At 47.2% G+C, this 20000-nt stretch overlaps 3 protein-coding genes across 4 annotated transcripts in view; all 3 read right to left on the bottom strand.

The window, feature by feature from the left end:
- The window catches only part of myo1eb (myosin IEb), an 18985-nt gene extending 17430 nt beyond the window's left edge, over positions 1-1555 (bottom strand). Inside the window, exon 1 of the mRNA XM_084944655.1 lies at positions 1-1555. This exon is cut by the window's left edge and continues 565 nt beyond it. The gene's annotated coding sequence lies outside the window, so the exon portion shown is untranslated.
- A 1413-nt stretch (positions 1556-2968) lies between these two features.
- pi4kb (phosphatidylinositol 4-kinase, catalytic, beta) lies at positions 2969-15789 on the bottom strand. 2 transcript variants are annotated; one of them, XM_084944656.1, is made up of 13 exons: positions 15689-15789; positions 13432-13479; positions 12132-12329; positions 10253-10877; positions 8198-8563; positions 5830-6057; positions 5477-5704; positions 4970-5079; positions 4750-4854; positions 4539-4662; positions 4169-4434; positions 3962-4094; positions 2969-3837 (listed from the first exon to the last, which is right to left on the bottom strand). In XM_084944656.1, exons 4-13 carry the CDS (start codon positions 10847-10849, stop codon positions 3463-3465), a joined length of 2532 nt encoding a protein of 843 aa, XP_084800782.1. In that variant the 5' UTR covers positions 10850-10877; positions 12132-12329; positions 13432-13479; positions 15689-15789; the 3' UTR covers positions 2969-3462. The 2 variants fall into 2 exon arrangements, with proteins under 2 accessions (XP_084800782.1, XP_084800783.1); XM_084944657.1 differs by lacking the exons at positions 13432-13479; positions 15689-15789 and having other exon boundaries at positions 2969-3644; positions 3717-3837; positions 12132-12305.
- A 580-nt stretch (positions 15790-16369) lies between these two features.
- The window catches only part of selenbp1 (selenium binding protein 1), an 11892-nt gene continuing 8261 nt past the window's right edge, over positions 16370-20000 (bottom strand). Inside the window, exon 12 of the mRNA XM_084944658.1 lies at positions 16370-18091. Coding sequence (XP_084800784.1) covers positions 17929-18091 — 163 coding nt within the window. The 3' untranslated portion in view covers positions 16370-17928. The remainder of the gene's footprint in view (positions 18092-20000) is intronic.

The raw sequence follows: 20000 nt of genomic DNA, 5'->3' as shown, positions 1-20000 counted from the left end.
AAAAACTACTTCCTGTTGCTGCATGAAGAACGCTGTGTGAGCTCAAGATTATGATCTATATGATCTGATCAAAGGGTGTTTATGGCTCTGTGTAAGCTGGGATCAGCGAGGACGGAGGATTTTACTGCACTCACAGAAATCCTCCTCTGGATCTCTGCAGGGAAACAGAGGGAAAGAAGCTGGATTCACTTTACTCGCCTTGTTTGTTTACTAAACAGGGCGAGTTATTGTAATGTTGATGTAACCACGTGCTGTGGTTTATAAGAGACACGCAGCCACGTCTGCCGTCATGACCTCGATCAAACAGCGGGGTTAGCGCACGCGGCGGCCATGTTTTGTAGTTCATTTTCTGCACATTGTAGTTTCATCATGGCGTCACATGGTTACAATGGAGACGAGCTTCAAGTTGTTCACGTCTCAGTGCAGGGGTCTCCTTCTTCCTTCAATCAAAACATCATCGCGGTGAAGGAAAAGAGGAGGTACAAACTGGTGACCTGTCCAGGTGTTAGCCCCGCCCCTCGCCCTGTGCTTTGTGACGTCATTTTTAAATTAAATTAATGCCTATTTAACCTATTTTAATGTTTTTATTTGAGGAGGCTGTTTTTATGAATGGAGCCGCTTTCAGAGCGTCCTGAATGAGCTTCGTTAACGCTGAAGGATAAACGTCGACTCCATGAAGCTGATTTGATTTTAAATCGACGCGACAGGACGGAGCGAATCTGTGATAGATTGATCAGGTCTGCTGTGTTGGACCGGATGAAGGTTCCTGTCACAGAAAAGCTGCGATCGGGCAGCAGCAACGATCGCTGATCCGACTGCAGTGATTGAAAGTGATGATGCCCTAAATGTAATCAGATTACAGATGGAGACTACCGATCTGAGCTGATAATCAATCACTGAGTCAGTCAGCTGTTTCAGGTGCAGCAGGAGGGGAGGAGTCAGAGAACACCTGGTAGCCAGCAGAAGCTCAGAATCTGTTACCACGGCAACTCAGACTCAGAGTTGAAGTGGATCAAAAAAGTTTAAATCCCGAGTGTGTGTGTGTGTGTGTGCAGTTTTCACAGACCAGGGGTCCGTTCTTCGTACCTCGCTTACTACATCCAAGATCAAATCATCGCGCCAACTTTGAGCTCGCTATTCCGGTTCTCCGAACACACCTGTTGTTGACGATTAGTACAGCTGGATGAAGTAATGTGAGATCACTGGGTGGCTTAAAAGGGGCTACGCGTCGATAGTAGAAACATTGATCGGCAACCCTTTGATTGGTCGGCGAAAATGTCGAAGGAGCGCGCTCAGTATTTTTCGGCAGCAGAGCAAGAACTCTTGATTGAGGGATTTCAGGAGTTTCAGAGTTTAATTAAAACGCAAGGGAACACTGCAAAGGCTGCAAAAGCAAGGAGAGAGGGCTGGCAGAAAGTTGCTGACAAATTAAACTCGTAAGTAATTTAATAATAACAATAATAATAATGGATTGGATTTATATAGCGCTTTTCAAGGCACCCAAAGCGCTTTACAATGCCACTATTCATTCACTCTCACATTCACACACTGGTGGAGGCAGCTACAGTTGTAGCCACAGGGGCAGACTGACAGGGTAAATTTATATTATATTACATTATATCATATTATATTATATCACATTATATCATATTATATTATATCACATTATATCATATTATATTATATCATATTATATTATATTATATCCTCTTTCACATTAGAGCCACAACAGGACCCACTAGAACATGGGAACAAGTAAAAGTGAAATATAAGAATATTCTACAGAATGGTAATATTTATCACTTATATTGCTTTTAGTCTCTTGAAAAGAGACCCTGGAATAATCTGTTTGTTTGTTTAACAGCAACCAAGAAAAGGGCAGAGCAAAAAAAGACAGGTGGTGGTCCTGCACCCCCTCGTCAACAAGTTGGTTAAGTAAATAATACCCTCACGGGAAAATCTGTCGCGCTGAGCTAAAGGATCCTGTCTATCCCGCAATATACGCTGAATTCTGAAAACTCTCCTTATCAATCTTGCACCTTCCGCAATGGGTTGCTCGCGTACAAACGGACAGGACATGGCTGCGACAGGCTTCCCAAATCCACCTTCGCTTTTATAGCCGTGGTCTCTCATCTTGATTACACGAAGTAATTTACTATTACTACTCTAAAATATGAATTACATCTGACATAATCAAATACATGGAATAGAATGATTAATAGTACATTTCCCTTTTTTTAGGAAATGACCTGTATGTATCTGTATGAAATCAATAAAAGAATCAAATACTGCATTATCTTTAGTTACACTGATAATATTTATTTATGGAAAAACAGTGGAAAAATATCGCTGTTGCTTTGGTATAAATGAAGCGGACATACCTGAGTGGCCGCGATCTAATCCTGTTTACATAAAGTAAGCCTGCTCCCAAGCAGGTTTACGCTTACGGATCTGTTGCTATGACAGCAAGTCCCGGATGAGCTTCGGAGAACCGAACGATCCAAGATCACGCGAAATCGTCAACAATCAAATCCAGCTAACTTACTTAGCGAGGTACGAAGAACGGACCCCTGAGCTCTGACTGAACACTGCTGCACATCCTGTGTGAATGTGGAACGCTACTAAACACTACCAGACACTTTACACTCACAGTCCAAGCGTTCTCTCTCTCTCACACAAACACGCACACAGATTGATCACTAATTATTAATCAAGGATTTCTGCAGTTGCTCTTCAGTCAGAATAATCAACCACTGATCGTTACGGACTCTTAAAGACCGAAACTGAAGTTTAAATCAAGTCACACCTCAGACCCATCAGGTCGACTCTGAGCTCGAGAACCTGCTGGGGGTGGATGAAGTGGTGTAGATTCCCACAGGAACACCAGCTGAGGTCACGCATCAAACCTGTGGATTCTGTTGAATAAACGTTCTCCACCTTTGTGTACAAGTCAGAAAAATAAAACACCTTCAAAGAAAATCTGAAACTTTTATTTCTAAAATCCAGACAACTTCCTGCTTTGATCTGAAAATCTCTCTCTGTAGCAGCTGATGTAGGAGGAAATATGACAGGATGATGTCAGCTCACTGTGTGCAGAAACAAAGTAAAGGAAACCATGTGATCAGATCAGAGGAGGCGGAGCTAAAGGTGAACAGCGACTGGTTTTAATTGGCTCAAAGAAACTCCTTCGCAGGTAAAACAGGAAACGGCGCCACTCTGCTCACAGTTCACAGGTCACAACTAAAAGTGGGCTGCTCTCTCATTGGCTCAGAGTCCCGGGAGCAACCAATCAGTCCACATATGGAAGAAAAAAAAAAAGGAAAACCGAAGAGGACGAAGAGGACAAACATAACGAGACGAAGAGGAAGCTGAACTCCTGGAGAAGACGAGACAACAAAAAGAAACTGGAATAAAATAAAGGAGGGGGGCGGAGTCATAAGAGCTCCTCAGTCTGTGCAGCGGTCACATGATGCCGTTGGTGAGGTACTGGAAGCCGTCGTAAAGTTTGGTGGTGAGCGACCTCATGGAGCCGTCCACCAGCTGATCGATGAGCAGCTGCAGCTGCTCCTCCGTCAGGCTCATGTGGAAGCGCTCCTTCAGGCCGCGCATGGTGCTCGAGCCGTGGAAGCAGGGCAGCTGGGAGCCTGGGGGCACAGAGGGCGGAGTTAGTGCTGCGGGGCAGGGAACCGCCACCAGGAGGAGCTGTGGCAACTCACCTTGCTGCATGATCTCCACGATCTGCAGCACGCGCTCCATGTGCTTCCTGGCTGCGATCAGGCCCTGGAGCATCAGCATCTTGTAGTAGTTAAACATGTCGCCATCAGGCCCGCCCATCACCTGACAGACGAGACTCGCGGTTAAAAACAACCTGACATATCACACCAAGGGCTCAAACCTCCCACTGAAGCCTCCCTCAGCCCTCCTCCTCTAACAGGAAGCCCCGCCCCCTGGCTGTACTCACGTCCACAAACTCCGCGGTTAGCTTGAAGGCGGACGTCTCGAAGCCGAGGTTTCTGGGCGAGCTGGACAGGATGAAGCCGAAGTCGATGTGGATGATGTGGCCTTCGGCGTCCAGCAGGATGTTCCCGTTGTGCCTGTGAGAAGGGAGGAGCACATTTAGCGCGGCGCTCGGACGGCGTGCACAGGCGCGAAGATGTCACAGACTCACCTGTCTTTGACCTGCAGCAGGTAGCAGATGAGGCTGTAGCCGGCGCAGCTCTGCACGAAGTTCCTCTGCGCCGTGAGAAAGGCCTCGGTGGTGGGCGCGCCGTGCTCCTGCAGGAAGTAGTCGAGCAGCGACAGCTGACTCTGCTTCTTCACCTGGTGCAGCGACACGGCGTTCACCACGGGCTCGATCATGCCGCTGTCCGCCGACAGCACCAGGATCTTATACGGCTTGATCCACAGCGGCACGCGCTCCTGCTCCCAGATCGACTGCACGCGCCGTCCGCGGCGCCGTCACATGACACAGAGAGGAGATGATGAGAAGAAGAAGGGCGGAGGGACAGGTGTGAGGTCGTGTGATGAGGTGGTGTTACCTGCAGCTGCCGCAGCACCTGGAAAGCGAGCAGCTCCTGCCGCAAGTCGTCTCCACACTTTACAATGACAGACAGGAGCCTCCAGGTGGGCAGGTGTCCGTACGGAGAGCCCTCCCTGATCCTCCTGTAGGAGACGCACGGGGAGTCATCGTCATCAACGCCATCACCAGAGCACACTGCACGCGCTCAGTAAACCTTAGGACACACCCACCTGACTTTCTCCTCCCACGGCTCCTTCAACGCCACCGCCGACGGGTCCTCAGGGTCCCGTTTGAAGGTGGTGGGGGCCTGGGCGAGCTGCTCTGAGAGACGCCGCCTGAAACACACACACCATCATTCCTGCAGCTGCACCAACTCGGTGCGCTGCGTCTGAGTCAGGTAAACTGAGGGAAACATATTTCTGTACGTGTGAGTACCGTGTGTACTCTGACCTGATGTCTCCGGCGGCGATGAACACGGGCTCTTTGCTCTCCAGGCTGGTGATGCTGTCCACCGAGAACTGGCTGATGTTATCACAGCTGTTGGTGTGAGTCTCCGGGAGCTGCAGGGGGAGGAGCATGAAGAGTGGGTGTGTGGGTGGGGGGGGACAGAAGGAGGAGGAGTGGTCAGTGGCTCCACGAGGAAACTGCTCTGCAGACTCTGAGCCGCTAACCTTCGAGTACTGGGATCAATACTGCGGCTGAAGAAGACGACGGCGAGAGCTTCCGCACGCCGCCCCAGAAAGGTGACGGCCATCTTTATTAGCGTTGTGTGTGGCGTGCAGCAGCGTGCTCTGACTCGTGTTTTTCACTGATCATTAATGAAGCTGTGACATGACAGCGTCTGAGGTCAAAGGTCAAATAACAGGTAACGGTGCCATCGCACAGATCTCACCTCCGTCTGCGTCACAGCATGTTCTGGAACCACCTGACTACCGGGCTATGACATCACATGCTCACCTCCACCTGCAGCTCTCCGATGTCGTCCACGGACCACGCCTCGTCGTCGTTGTCATAGTTCGGAACGACCGAGAAGCTGCCGGCTCGCTGTTCCGGCGTCATGCCGCAGTCTGGCAGGTTCTCCACGGAACGCGTGCTCCTGATCCGGTTCTCCGGGATCCGAATGGGAACGCTGGATGTCTCAAAGTTCTCACACTCCAGAACCTCCACATAGATCAGGTACGGCGCCTGAGGGGAAGGATATAGGTCACATGACTGATGAGGTCACGGGTAACAGGACGTTATCTGACAGGCGTTTCACCTGGGCTGCCGCCGGCAGTCAGCCTTCCGCGGGCGGCGCTGTGAACTCTCACCTTGTCTTTAGAGTTGAGCACCACGGCCTGAGTGTGCGGCACTCGCACCACGTGGTGGTCGAAGGCGGAGGTCGGCAGCCATACGCGGGCCGGCAGCTTGTGGTTGAGCAGCGACAGCTCGGAGATCAAACGCTGCGTCTTCTGCTCTTTGGTGGGCAGCGTGGCGAGACGCTTCCCGATGCCCATCAGAGACTTGATGAACTCCCTCTGAGGGGCCAGGCGCACCGGCTGCAGGCGAGACACACACAGTCAGAGGGCGAGGGGGAGGGGCTTACGGCTCTGCCTGTCACAGCAGACCAACACAGAGCGAGAGAGAGAGAGAGAGAGGTGAAGGTTTGATGTTTGTGTGTCAGGTTCAGATAAAGCGAGCGAGCTCAAACATGAAGGCAGAGGTCACAATCACCTGACCCCGCCTCAAGTGTTCAGTCTGCTCGCTGAAGTGAACAGTCTCGGATTTTTAGGGCACTTTTGTTTTAACGGAGACACAAAATTGACCAACAAAACCCAGAAAAACACACAAAAGTTACAAACTGATCCTTATAACCAGCCCGCCTCCCACAGATCACAGTGGGTCACATGATCGCAGCCTGAAGGGGACACGAGACCATCGGTGGGAGGAGCCCGTCAATGATCTGAAGGCAGCTGGGACTGAAAGATTCTAAACCCAAACCCAAAGAGCATGACCCAGTAAAGACCGACCCCACCGTCAGGCACGGCGGGGGAAACACTGAGCCGACAGACGGGACCACACACGGGAAAACTTCGGACCAGAGCACGGCTGAAGAAAGGTCCCAAAACAAAGCAGGGGCTAAGAAAGAAGCACATCAGGGTCACGCGGTGTCCGAGCTGCCGACCTCCGCCCTGCAGGAACTCTGTAGAGGGAGCTGAAGGTCCTACAGAGTTCCTGCAGGGCGGAGCCCAGAATCCTCCGGAGATATGAGCCAGCTGACCAAGTAGAAGAAACACGCTGAAGCGAGGCGTTCGCCACCGAGGACGGACGCGTGCTTTTACGTTCTGTCTCTCCGTTAACATCAAAGTTTCACAAAAATCTCAGACTGTTCACATCTGTGAGCAAACCTTTTCTGTATCCGAGTATCAGTGTATCCGAGTACTGGCAGTGAGTGGAGACAAACCTGACACACAAACGATGGAATCACGAGGACGATCAGATCCCGATTGGAGTACAGCCCGAGTCCGCAGACGTGACGCTCACGTGTTTCATTGCTTGAGCACACGTCTGTGACTGAACCAGAACCAGAATAGGAGCCCACACACTTCATTTCCCACAATGCACCTGGAGCTCAGAACAGGAAGCAGCTGAACTTACGGGACGGGAATCAAACTCCAGACTGTCGGAGCTGGAGCTGCAGTCCTGAGGGTCAGAGGACGGGAGGTCAGAGTCATGTACAGGTGTGCTCGCTCTAAGCTCACCTGTCCTGGAGGTTTAACCTTCAGCGGCCTGATGCGTTCAGAAATCGGCGCTGCCTGGGCCCGTGACGAGCCTTTATCACTTTACACGCACGAGCTACAACCTGAGCTCAGCTGGTGTTAAACGCCTGTGGCTGCCTCACCGTTACAGTAAAAGTGGGCGGAGACAGCATCAGTACCGCCGCTGGTGTCTAACAGACCGCACCCTGAGTCACCCTGGTGCGTCACCTCATCACTTAAACTGAATGTTCGCCATGTGCAGACACACTGCAGGCTGCCATGTTTCCACGGAGTAACCTCCCTCATCATCCTTGTCATCACAAAGCACTGCGAGGCGTCTGTGGTTGTGATCTGTTCTTATATAAATAAAGCTGAATTGAACTGATCGGATGTTTGTTTGTTTGGATGATTCCAGATGTTTCACATCGATTGGCTCCAGGTCCTCGGCCACATGGAGCCCCGGTCTCTAATCTGCTCATTGATTGGCCAGTGATGGAGTGCTTCCTGTTTGTTGAAACCTCCTAGGACCTGGGTCCACATCTGTGGACATTTTGGGTTGTCTAGACCACAATGCTACATTTTGCTCTCGGAGGGTAAAATATCCTCTTCATCAGGTAAAAAGATCATTCTTTGTTTCTACATTTGTCGGGTCCCAATCAGCTCAAATAGCAAAGAGGGATTAAAAATGCACGCCATGAAAGACTTCGGGTCTTAGGAGGTTAAAAGCTGAAATTTGTTTGAACAAATGAACTCTGACCTGCAGATACCTCCCACAGGGCACGATCACCTGACTCGTTTCACTTCAAAACCTGATCAAAAACACGGTAAAAGCTGGTCGATGGATAAAGAACCACCAGCTGCGGCGAGTGATCGGCAGCCAGGGTGTTCTGGGAAAACTCCCTTGGTGGGTTAACTGCACCCTCCAAGAGCGGGCTGTTACCTCGTCCTGGCTGGTTTCCACCTTCGGATTGCTCGCCGTCCTCTTCAGGTTGCTGCTCAGGCTGATGCTGACCGTGGCGTCCGACTTGGAGCGCTGATGCGTCCTCTTTGTGGGCGATAGGCTGTGATCTCCTCCCAGGGGCCCGGGGCTGACGGTGGGGGGCGCCGCAGGACAGAATGGCGTCAGGGCGAGGGGGTCCCTGCGGACCCGCGGCCCGGCGGGCTTCAGTTCGTCGGACAGGATGAGCTTCCTCAGCTTGGTTCCCCGGGAGTGGCGCTGCGTGGAAATGTGCATGTCGGACGAGTAGGCGCCGAGCAACCAGGCGCACTGCAGGCTGAAGGAGATGCTCTGCCTGCAACGATGCACCTGCAGGACACAGGAAGCAGTCAGCTGATCGACCTTTAACCCCTGCTCTGACTGCGTGTTCAGACAAAACGGCAAGTTTCACCTCGGAGTTCAGATTTAAAGATTTACTTTTCTGGTCTGTCTGCCTAGAGCGAATCACACGGCAGCACTCGGCGCTACCTCCGTTTCTGACTACAGGTGATCAGCTGTAACGATTGGGTAGCACTTTAACAATTTCCTGCCTTCATGGACATGGTCCCGCCTCCATCCACGGGTGAAATGCCATGTTTGGTCTGAACACGCTGCGTGGTTTCCTCCATGCAGGAATACAGAATCTATCAACAGCATTGATAACGTGAGTGATCAGTAATGTGAGGTACAGGTGCCGTTCAGGTTCTGATCCACAGTCAGAGCGTCACCTGGCCATCGGCGCAGAGGCTGAACGCCTCCACACTGTGGGGCGCCTCAGGTCTACCAGAACTGACATGAAAACAAGTCATCTCACGTAACCCTAATGTACAGTAAGCTAAGGTACAGTAAGCTAAGGTACAGTAAGCTAAGGTACGGTAATCTAAGGTACAGTAAGCTAAGGTACAGTAAGCTAAGGTACAGTAAACTAAGGTACGGTAATCTAAGGTACGGTAAGCTAAGGTACAGTAAGCTAAGGTACAGTAAACTAAGGTACGGTAATCTAAGGTACAGTAAGCTAAGGTACAGTAAGCTAAGGTACAGTAAGCTAAGGTACGGTAATCTAAGGTACGGTAAACTAAGGTACGGTAATCTAAGGTACGGTAAGCTAAGGTACGGTAAGCTAAGGTACAGTAAGCTAAGGTACGGTAAGCTAAGGTACGGTAAACTAAGGTACGGTAAGCTAAGGTACGGTAAGCTAAGGTACAGTAAGCTAAGGTACGGTAAGCTAAGGTACGGTAATCTAAGGTACAGTAAGCTAAGGTACGGTAAGCTAAGGTACGGTAAGCTAAGGTACGGTAAGCTAAGGTACAGTAAGCTAAGGTACGGTAATCTAAGGTACAGTAAGCTAAGGTACAGTAAGCTAAGGTACAGTAAACTAAGGTACGGTAATCTAAGGTACGGTAAGCTAAGGTACAGTAAGCTAAGGTACAGTAAACTAAGGTACGGTAATCTAAGGTACAGTAAGCTAAGGTACAGTAAGCTAAGGTACAGTAAGCTAAGGTACGGTAATCTAAGGTACGGTAAACTAAGGTACGGTAATCTAAGGTACGGTAAGCTAAGGTACGGTAAGCTAAGGTACAGTAAGCTAAGGTACGGTAAGCTAAGGTACAGTAAACTAAGGTACGGTAAGCTAAGGTACGGTAAGCTAAGGTACAGTAAGCTAAGGTACGGTAAGCTAAGGTACGGTAATCTAAGGTACAGTAAGCTAAGGTACGGTAAGCTAAGGTACGGTAAGCTAAGGTACGGTAAGCTAAGGTACAGTAAGCTAAGGTACGGTAATCTAAGGTACAGTAAGCTAAGGTACAGTAAGCTAAGGTACAGCACTCAGTCTGTCCTGCAGTTTCGACGCTCACTGCACTCAGAGCACTGGCAGCTCTGAGTTTAGGACAAGATTTGGTTAACGCCACACCCCACCTGGTGGTCACCTGACTCAGTAGGAGACGCTCAGAGAAGCTTAGAAACCAAACGACACCGTTACCATCCACCAACAAACGCCCCATAACGCCTGGCCACACCCACCACATAGGGTTTGATGGCGTCACCGACGTCCTCGTCCATGTGGATGTACATGTTGAGCAGCTGCGGCAGGTAGAAGTCGACCTCCTCGTGCGGGAAGCTGAACAGGCGGTTACCAATGTAGGCCTGCACGCCAGGCTCCTTAGAGTTGTGCAGGTAGGAGATCGCCATGGAGACGTCAAACAGCTTGGACTCGAACAGGCGCAGCAGCCACGACTGTTTGGAGGGGTTGTGTCTCTGCCGCCGCCGCGCGCTCTTGACTGAGCCTGGCGCCGGGCCCTCTGGGTCGGACGGCGGCGCATCTGGTCCCTCCTCGCTCTGTGATAAGGCGCTGTCGGAATCCACCTGACGCAGCTTCACCTTCTGCAGCACTTCCTGACACGCCCGCTGGGCTACCTCGGCATCAATCACCAGGCTGAGCTCAGCCACTCCCTCGTTGATCACGCCCAGGGGAGGGGTAGTAGCCTGTGGGGGGCCGCAGGAAGAGGACGGCGTGGAGGGAAGAGACAGCGAGGGCGAGGAGGAGATGGAGATGGAGGGCGAGGGGCTGTTCTGATCCGAGTGGGTGGGGGAAAGATCCAGCTCAGCATCCTCCATCATGGCTGCCAGTTAGCTCCACCCTCTGGCACTGAAAGACAGAGAGGTCAAAGGTCAGGCTGTGTGTTGTCAGATCAGCTGATTGGTCAACGAGTCAGCGGCGAGGGGGGGTTGTGTGGCGAGCTAGGCACCGGTCACAGGAATGACGGCATGTTCACAATCATCAGACAACATCATCAACTGATCAATCTGCTGATCGATCATGCATTACGAAACAGGAAGTGCTATTCTGCAGATCTTTGTTTTTCAGCGTCAGAGTAAAACAGATCCCAATCAGGATCAATCACCGCTCTGCTGCTCAACAAAGACATAACAAACCTTCCTTTGAGCAGGAGGAACCATTTTCTGTCTACGTCTACACTCGCCGACCACAGGAAGCGTGCAGCTCGCTCACGTCACAGCCGAGGAGAGAGACTGTCTGAAACAGTTACAGGTGAGAGCGCACCTGAGCAAGTCTCTGAGCTTCAGCCATATCAAATAATCAGTTATTGATCAGAGAGACTGCCCTCTATAAAACAAGCTCAGTCACACAGCAGGTGTGATGCTGGGGTGGGTGTGGTTCGTGTTCCTGATCCCTGGGAGGTGCGCTCCTCACATCATCAATAAATCCGGCCAGGCATTCACATGAGGGGCGGAGTCTGCATGTGATCAATCATTAACAGGTGATTTACAGAGAAGAAATAATAAAAAAGCAGAGTGAGTTACCAGGACAGGTGTGTGTGTGTGTGTGTTGTAAGTTTGACAACCCCTGTCTGCTCAGTTTGATAACCACGCCCCTGTGACTGATGACGTCAGGGGCCTGATAGGGGCAACCTGAGTGCGGTTAACTGGTTTCAAGTCAGGTGAGACACCTTCAAAACACCCACACGTTTATCTTTGTAGCCCCACCTCAGACCACTTGAGCTATACAGACATGACCTCCCAGGGGTCAGAGGTCATCGGGACCAGAAATCAGCTGTTAGCCTGGCATTAAACTAACAGGCCATTTGATGGCTGACTGTCAGCTGTTCCAGTGACCCTATTCTAGCTCTGAGGTCGCTGTTCCCCATATTTGCTTTGGTCCTCTAGTCAGCTGACCGTCACCAGGCCGTTAGTCAGCTGACCGAGCGGCTCTATTAGCTGCAGCCTATTAGCCTAGCTTAGCATTAGCAGGCCAACTGTTGCTGCCTGCGCGCAGTCCCCTTTTAAAGCTCCGTGCTAAGCTAACATTAGCAGCGGTGCGGGGACAGGTGAGCCCAGCCGGTGTGCTAACATGTCCAGGTGTTCCCAGGTAAGCTTTTCTTACCTGGTGATGGCTCAGTGCGCGTGAAATTATGTTTTAAGTCCAGCTCGGGTCCATTGATAGAGTCCGGCCATCGTCTCAGCCGCTGCTTCTCTTCTTCCTCTGCGCTCCTCGGTTCTGTGGAGATCACCGTGTCTGAGCAGCGCCCCCTGAGGCGGTGAACGGTCATTGCAGCGCCTCAAACCATCACAGAAATCCCCCCTGCAGGGTCATTTCAACACAGGGGCGATTTTAGCCCATTTTTGGGGGTGCTTAAGCCCCCCGAAAATGAATCAAAGCACCCCCAAAGATTTCTTTTTTTTTTTTGACAATATTTGCTGTTTGTATGACACACTACTAAAAATATAAAAAGCATACAGTACTGTACTTGTTTGAGACGTTACATTTTAACAACAAAAGTATAGATAAAATGGTTTGTTCCAGCTCGCCTCTCCCCTGCTCTGGCTCTAGCGCCGTTGCTGCCAGAGCGATGGTGGCTGAGACGCAGCGGAGCGGAGGCGTAAGTGTCTGGCTTAAAACAGGACATATTACCATAGCTGCATTTAACCTTCAGTTACTCTTTATATAGTTAGGTAGGAGTCAGACCATGTTTCTTTTTAACTGAAAAACATTACACCAGGTAACCTGCAGTGTTGAAAACGTGTTTTCCGACAATGTTTGCTACCCTACAATCCGTCCTGCTCTGTAGTAAATTCAGCGACATTTGACCGTCCTGTTGCTCCCATTGAAATGTATACAGCCTATTTAAAATCTAAAACTTTTAATTGTCCGCAGCCTACTATTGTTACCACTGTCCTGTTTAAAATTGATACTAACTAGCTAACTGACTGGATGCCCATTAACCTTATAACTCCTGTTGTGTGTGTGTGTGTACAGAGAGACAGCCAGGTTCATAATGGATATAAGGAAGTTCTTTCAAAAAAAGGAGCCACATTCAGGTAAAAGTGTAAAATCAAATGATCCATCAATCAAGAATAATGTTGGATCAGTGTTTCAATGTTTATATCTTTTATTCGATGTTCATGTGGTTTGGTTATTTGCCTTTTGGTTGAAAGTAGACTGAGAGAGGACTTTTTGTTAGTGATCTTAATAGTATTTTCTTCATATTAATGTAATATTTCATCTAATTGAATACAATCTATTTGTGTATGATTGTCAGTCCAAAGAGGGAGAGAGGAAAGAGGGGAACGTGAGGAGAAAGTACAAGGTCAGGAAGAACCAGGTAAGAAAACAGACAGGGAACAGTGACAGGCACAGCACAAACTGTTAAACTGATAAAGAGAAAAAACCTGATTTTACTCACACAATCTGGAAGTTGTGTCCTCCCTATATTAAAGCTGCTGTACAGAATCTGCAAAACAAACGGTTGAAACATTTTTGACCCTCTTTAACAACATTCCAACTAGGGATGCCCCGATACCGATACTGGTATCGGGTATCGGGGCCGATACTGTAAAATGTGTGTGTACTCATACTCGTAAAAGTTAACCGATACCATGAACCGATACTAACTTATCTCATTAATCAGAGGGTGGCTTGTCGTTTTTGTTGTCGTTTTTTAGATTGGCCACTAGGGGGACATCCCGCGCTAAACAGGCACAGGGTTAGACGAGTGAGACTGGCAGCTCCAGATAAAAAAAGAGAAACTGGAGGCTGCTGTAGCTAGGCTAAACAAAATGTCAGCAGTGTGGACCGGAACAGCCAACTTTAACTCAGGTTTTGGAAAAGCGATGAAAAATGTCAAGAGAAAATCCACGGACAGTTAAAATAACAGAAGCTCTGACTCATGTTATCGCTCTGGATGACCAGCCAATGCCGGTCGTGGAAAACATAGGATTCTTCTCAGCATACTCAAGCTGCGATATGAAATTCCCAGCCGCTCACACATCAGGGAGACAATGGTGCCAAAACTTTCTGAAGAGGTAAAGACAAGCAGTGTGTGCGCGATGTCAGTCCTCGGTTTAACGGCACAGTGGACTGATGATCCACGGGCAGATGGGGAGTTCGTTCGTCAATGCCAAATACTTTCGTTATTTTGTTTGTTTGTTTACAATATGGACACTCTGCAATAATTTAAACGTTTATTTTATTCTCAAACCTAATTTGTATTTATTTTATTCCAAACAGAAGTGTTTATTTATTATTCTGACAGCTCGAGACAGTGCCAATAGTTCAGTGATATTTTGTGAAATTACAATGTGGAGACTCCGCAATAATTTAACAGAAGTGCTTATTTTTCACTTGAAATTTTTTTGTGGTCATTTTAATTAAGATATTATTTATTATCGGCAGAGAATAAAATAAAACCTGTCTTCCAATTCATTGCATTTGTGTGTGTGTGTGTGTGTGTGTGTGTTTGTGATAGAAGTATCGGTTTTTGTACTCTGTATCGGCAAGTACTCAGATCCAAGTATCGGTATCGTATCAGTTTGAAAAAATTGGTATCGTTGCATCCCTAATTCCAACATAACATTATCATTGATTGGGGAGATTAAAATTAATGATATATTTTTATGTGGTTCAGCCACAACTCTACTAAAACCTCAGCCAGTAATAGGTAGGCCAACTTTTGGACCGTCCAGTTGTCTGTATGACTGCCGCAGTACGTGCATCACATTTGCACACTATCAGAAAGAGCCAAACAGCCCTGGTGGAGTGAGGAGCTGTAAAGAGAAGCAGATGCTCTGTTTCTAAAAATGTTTTAAGCTTGTTTCAAAGATTCTGTACAGCAACTTTAAATGTTTTCCAAAAGCACACAGACACTTATCAGTGATTCTCACACTTTTTACAGTGTGAGAGACACTTATCAGTGATTCTCACACTTTTTACAGTGTGGACCACCTGATAAAAATGTCAAGCTCTCCTAAGGACCACTATGAAAGCATGAAACTCATAAATCTTACAACACAAAATTAGTATCTGCAGTAGAGGTTTTTTCATACATTGTATACATGCTACCACAGGCAAAGTTGCCTCCATTTTTATAGTTTTTATTAATATTTTGTAATAATTTATTCTGTTTTGGGAGTGTTTTTTATGTATCTGTATTATATTACACATACACATTAAAAGTGAATCTCTGTCCAAAAAATGCAGTCAGTTTACTTCTTACTCACTATGAGCATCATTCATTATTCTCCTCCAGTAATTAAGGTTAGGATATGTATTTTTCTATTCCAATCCATTCTTCTTTTGCAGCATTTAAATAACCTTGATCAGATTTGATGGTTTTGTTACAGACTTTTCAAATAAGTGTTTTGTTTTTCTTTCACAGATGTGGGATTAAATTGTGTTTAAATGTGCAAAACAGTGATGTCATGTTTTGTGACGAGGACCCAGGGACAGAGAGACTTGATGAATTTAAGAATCTTATGATTTGATAAAGAAATTTGCAGACTTACACAGAGATGGTAAAATTATGATGACTGATAACGGAGACGAAGATAACAGACGATGAGGACAGGGAGGAACAGGGGTTTAAATGCACCACGGAGACATTCAGAGACAACTCGGGACAACATTTAAGGATGCAGGGACTGACAGAGACAGGTTTATCTTGCCTGGCTGGGCAGCTCTCTGGGTGCTCAGCACCCCCAAAGCTCTGATCCTAGAATCGCCCCTGTTTCAACACGTCACTGACATCAAAGACTCCGCCTCCTCCGCCTCCTCCGCCCTGTTAAAAAATTTAAATCATTATTCAGAGAGCTTCAAATGTTTTCATGAACATCACACAGCAGCACAAAGCTGTTTCATCTCCGCTCAGATGAAAAGGTGTGAGCCTCGATGTTTCGCAGTCCCCGTCTCTTCTTCCAGTCCTCAGCTCCTCAGGCTCACCTGAAGATTCTCTGGTGAACTCGTTTTGCACTCAGCCATTCACTGCAGTGAATTTAAACCCGTACACTGCTGTATCTGTGTGTGTGTGTGTGTGTGTGTGTGTGCGTGTGTGTGTGTGCGTGCAAAGGAGTGCTTAAAGGTTACAGTGGTGCTGAGGTCCAGTTGGCCCTACCAGCGCCCCCCACTGGCCACAGGGTGTACGGTCAATCTATCAATCTTCACCGAGTGTTCTGGCGTCTCACAGGTGATCTCAGAGTGTCAGCTCTCATATTTATCAGCAGTTTATCACAGAGAGGAGAAACTAAAAGTTTACAGCAGCTGCTGGTGCTCAGATGAGACGATCAATCGACAGACAGATCATCTGCAAACAGCAAAGCAAAGCTGAGACAGAAAAACAATCCGCAGCATCTTTGTGATAAAGTTTTAATTTCAGCCGGCGTGTGAACATTAAAGAACATTTTACAGACTTCATTGATTCAACAAGAAAAGCCTTTGATCTGATTTTTGTTTACTGAGTTGAATTTTCTCTCAGACAGGAGAAGAGCAGGTGAGTTTAACCTGGTAGTGGAGCCTCTAGTGGCTGAAAGGAGCATTACAAAAACAAGCTGCTGTGATCCAGCTCTTCAACACGCGATAATGATAATAATAATGATAATAACGATAATAATAATAATAATGTATACTTTATTGGTACCTTGCTCAGGGGTACCTCAGAGCTATCCCTGCTGGTGTTTGTGTGCATACCTCGACTGACACTGTTTGATCGATCAGTTGATTGAATCACTGATCTGATTCATGAGGTAGGAATAGAGCGAGCGGGGACAGGTGGATGTTGTGAAGATGAAGTCTGTAAAAACTCTGGGAGTTTCCCCTGAGCCGGAATGATTTAAAGGAGCATTCTGCATTTTCCATCCTGCTGGCTTTCAACAGCGTGAGCAGAGCGCTGTACCTGCAGGGAGGACCTGAGGGTGGTGCTTCACCTGAATTTGGAAGTTCAAAGTTGACCTGAAACATACATGGCAGTGTGGAATAAAGCGTAATGGCCCTTTAACCTGTTCTTCCCAGGCTGGATGGAGACTCAGTGAGGAAGCTTTGGAATAATGAACAAAACATGGACACATCTGCTGAAGCTCAATTCCTCCTCATGGATTCTGGTACAGAAACACCGATTATATCTGATTCTGTTATTGATTATCTTTATGTGTGTGTGCTGATCTCTATGGAAGCCCGTTTCCGCCACTAAAAAAAAAAAAAAGGATCCATAACTCAAAATTTCGAGTTACTTTCTCGAAATTCCGAGTTACTTTCTCGAAATTTCGACATATTAACTCGAAATTTCGATTTATTAACTCAAAATTTTGAGAAAAGTAACTCGAAATTTCGAGTTAGCGCTGCCAATCAGTAATCTACGTGAATGACGTCATTTCCTTGTTACCTGGAAGCTGAAGCCCTCAGCTACAAATGCTACAGCTAAGCTACCGGTATTACATCCAGTCATGAATGCACAGATTGCTGAGTGTTTTCAGCCTGGCTTCACAAATGATGAAATCCCTGTGTTATTATCTGAATCACATGGTGTTACTATCAGCAAACGTACTCGCGAAAGCGCCAATTTGTTGGGATCCGTTTTTGAGTGCGCGTTCCTCTGCGCCATATGCTTCCGGGTAACAAGAAAGCGACCTCATTCACGTATATTTTTGATTGGCAGAGCTAACTCTAAATTTCGAGAAAATAACTCGAAATTTCGAGTTATGGATACTAGCTGTTTTGTTTTTATTTAGTGGCGGAAACGGGCTTCCATAGATCTCTGCTGCACTTTATGTTTTTTTTCCTGCGGCCGATGTGATGGACAACAAAGTTATTCTAATGCGTGATGGTGACACCAGAAGTTACATGGAAATCAGACTCCTGCCTGAGCTGTTCTCAAATGTGTTTGGACTCTCTGAGGCTCAGGATGATCATGGCTTCACAGCCAGATGTCGGAGGTGCAGTCTCCGCCGGGGTACCGCAGCTCGTGGGCCAGAACCGGACCGTCGGGCTCTTTACCAAAATCCACCAGGAAGTCCTCATTCAGGGTCAGACCGCCATCCACAGTGTCCACATTGATCTGCATCATCACTGATCCCTCCCTGAGCACAGACACAGTCAAGGTCAAGGTCAAATTTATTTATATAGCACATTTCAAACAGCCGATGCTGCACAAAGTGCTTAACAATATAAAAATGGTATTAAAAAGCAACAATGTAATACAATAATAACAATAAAAAACAATAAAAGGACAGTAAAAGAATTAAAACAATAACTAAACTAATTCAAATAAGACCAAAATGTTTGGGTCATAGTGTGTTAAAAGCCAGGGCATAGAAATGTGTCTTTAGTAAAGATTTAAATTGCTCAAGTGTTTGTGCAGATCTAATATTTAAGGGGAGACTATTCCAAAGTCTGGGACCTGCCACAGAGAAGGATCTATCACCACGGGATTTGAGGTTAGTCCGTGGGATGGACAACATTAGTTTTGAGCTAGACCTCGTGGTTTTTCCTGGAGCATAGGCAGAGAGGAGCTCAGACAGGTAAGGAGGGGCTCGGGCATTAAGTGACTTAAAAACAAAAAGTAGAAGTTTAAATTGGATCCTGTAGGAGACAGGAAGCCAGTGTAAAGAAGCTAAAACTGGGGTTATATGCTCTCTCCGTTTGGTACCAGTTAGCAGGCGAGCAGCAGCATTTTGAACCATCTGAAGACGATGGATGGTGGCCTGATCTAGACCATAATACAATGAATTGCAGTAGTGCAATCTGCAAGTAAGAAAAAGGTGAATAACACGCTCAAAGACGTTAGCCGGGAGGTATGGCTTTACCTTGGCCAGCTGTCTTAACTGAAAAAAACAGGACTGAACTACTGCACTCACCTGCTTATTCAATTTAAAAGAACCAGCAATGTAGACACCGAGGTTTTTTACATGTGTTTTACAATACGAGGAAAGGGTGCCCAGAGTGCTGTCGATATGATTAAAGTTGCCAAAAATGACAACCTCAGTTTTATTTTCATTTAGCTTTAAAATATTTAATGACAACCACTGTTTGACATCGTCAGCGTAATAAGACCTGCGGATGGTCTGACCCTGCTTTTAAAGGTAGATAAATCTGCAAATCATCAGCAAAACAATGAAATGAAATGCTGTACCGCGAGAAGATGGAGCCCAATGGCAACAAATAGAGTGCGAACAGGGCAGGACCCAAAATAGAGCCTTGAGGTACACCGTATTTAAGAGGGGCTATTTTGGAGTTGTGGGGGCCCATATTGACATGAAAAAACCTTTCTGACAAATAGGACCGAAACCACTGGAGGGCAGATCCTTTTAGGCCAGCGTGAAATTCTAGCCGTGATAACAGGATGTCACGGTCGACCGTGTCAAAAGCTGTCAAAAGTGTCAAAAGTCCAACAATAAAAGGGCAGCAGAGCTGCCAGAGTCCAGAGTTAAAAGAATATCGTTAAAAATCCTTAAAAGTGCCGTCTCAGTGCTATGTAGTGATTTAAAACCAGATTGAAATTTTTCAGAGATCATATTAAAATTAAGGTGGTCCTGCAACTGTAGGTAGACCACTTTCTCCAAGACTTTAGATAGAAAAGGAAGCTTTGAGATAGGCCTGTAGTTGGACAGAACAGCTGGGTCCAGGTTATTTTTTTTAAGAAGAGGCTGAACTACAGCTTGTTTAAAGCATGATGGGATGCAGCCTGTAGCAAGGGACGTATTAATTAATCTCAGGATGAAAGGCCCAACAGTATTAAAAGTGCTTTTAAGCAAGCTCGGGGGAAGACAATCAGAGGGGCAGTGTGATGATCTTAGGTTACTAACTACCGCGGTCAAGTCCTTAAGGGAGACGGGATCAAACTGCTCTAAGACAGCTGAGCACACAGGAGAAGGACTCTGATCTGAGGCAGCAGACAACGAGACAAGGGCCCTAATCGATAGGATCTTGTTGTTAAAAAATGCTAAAAAATCATCGCACATACTTGGTGAAGAAGTGACTCCAGAATTA

This window comes from Perissodus microlepis, chromosome 11, assembly GCF_051167445.1.
Source record: "Perissodus microlepis isolate ML-2025 ecotype Zambia chromosome 11, ASM5116744v1, whole genome shotgun sequence".
NCBI lineage: Eukaryota > Metazoa > Chordata > Actinopteri > Cichliformes > Cichlidae > Perissodus > Perissodus microlepis.
Note: the sequence above shows the minus strand (reverse complement) of the source record. Positions and strands in the feature narration are given on the sequence as shown.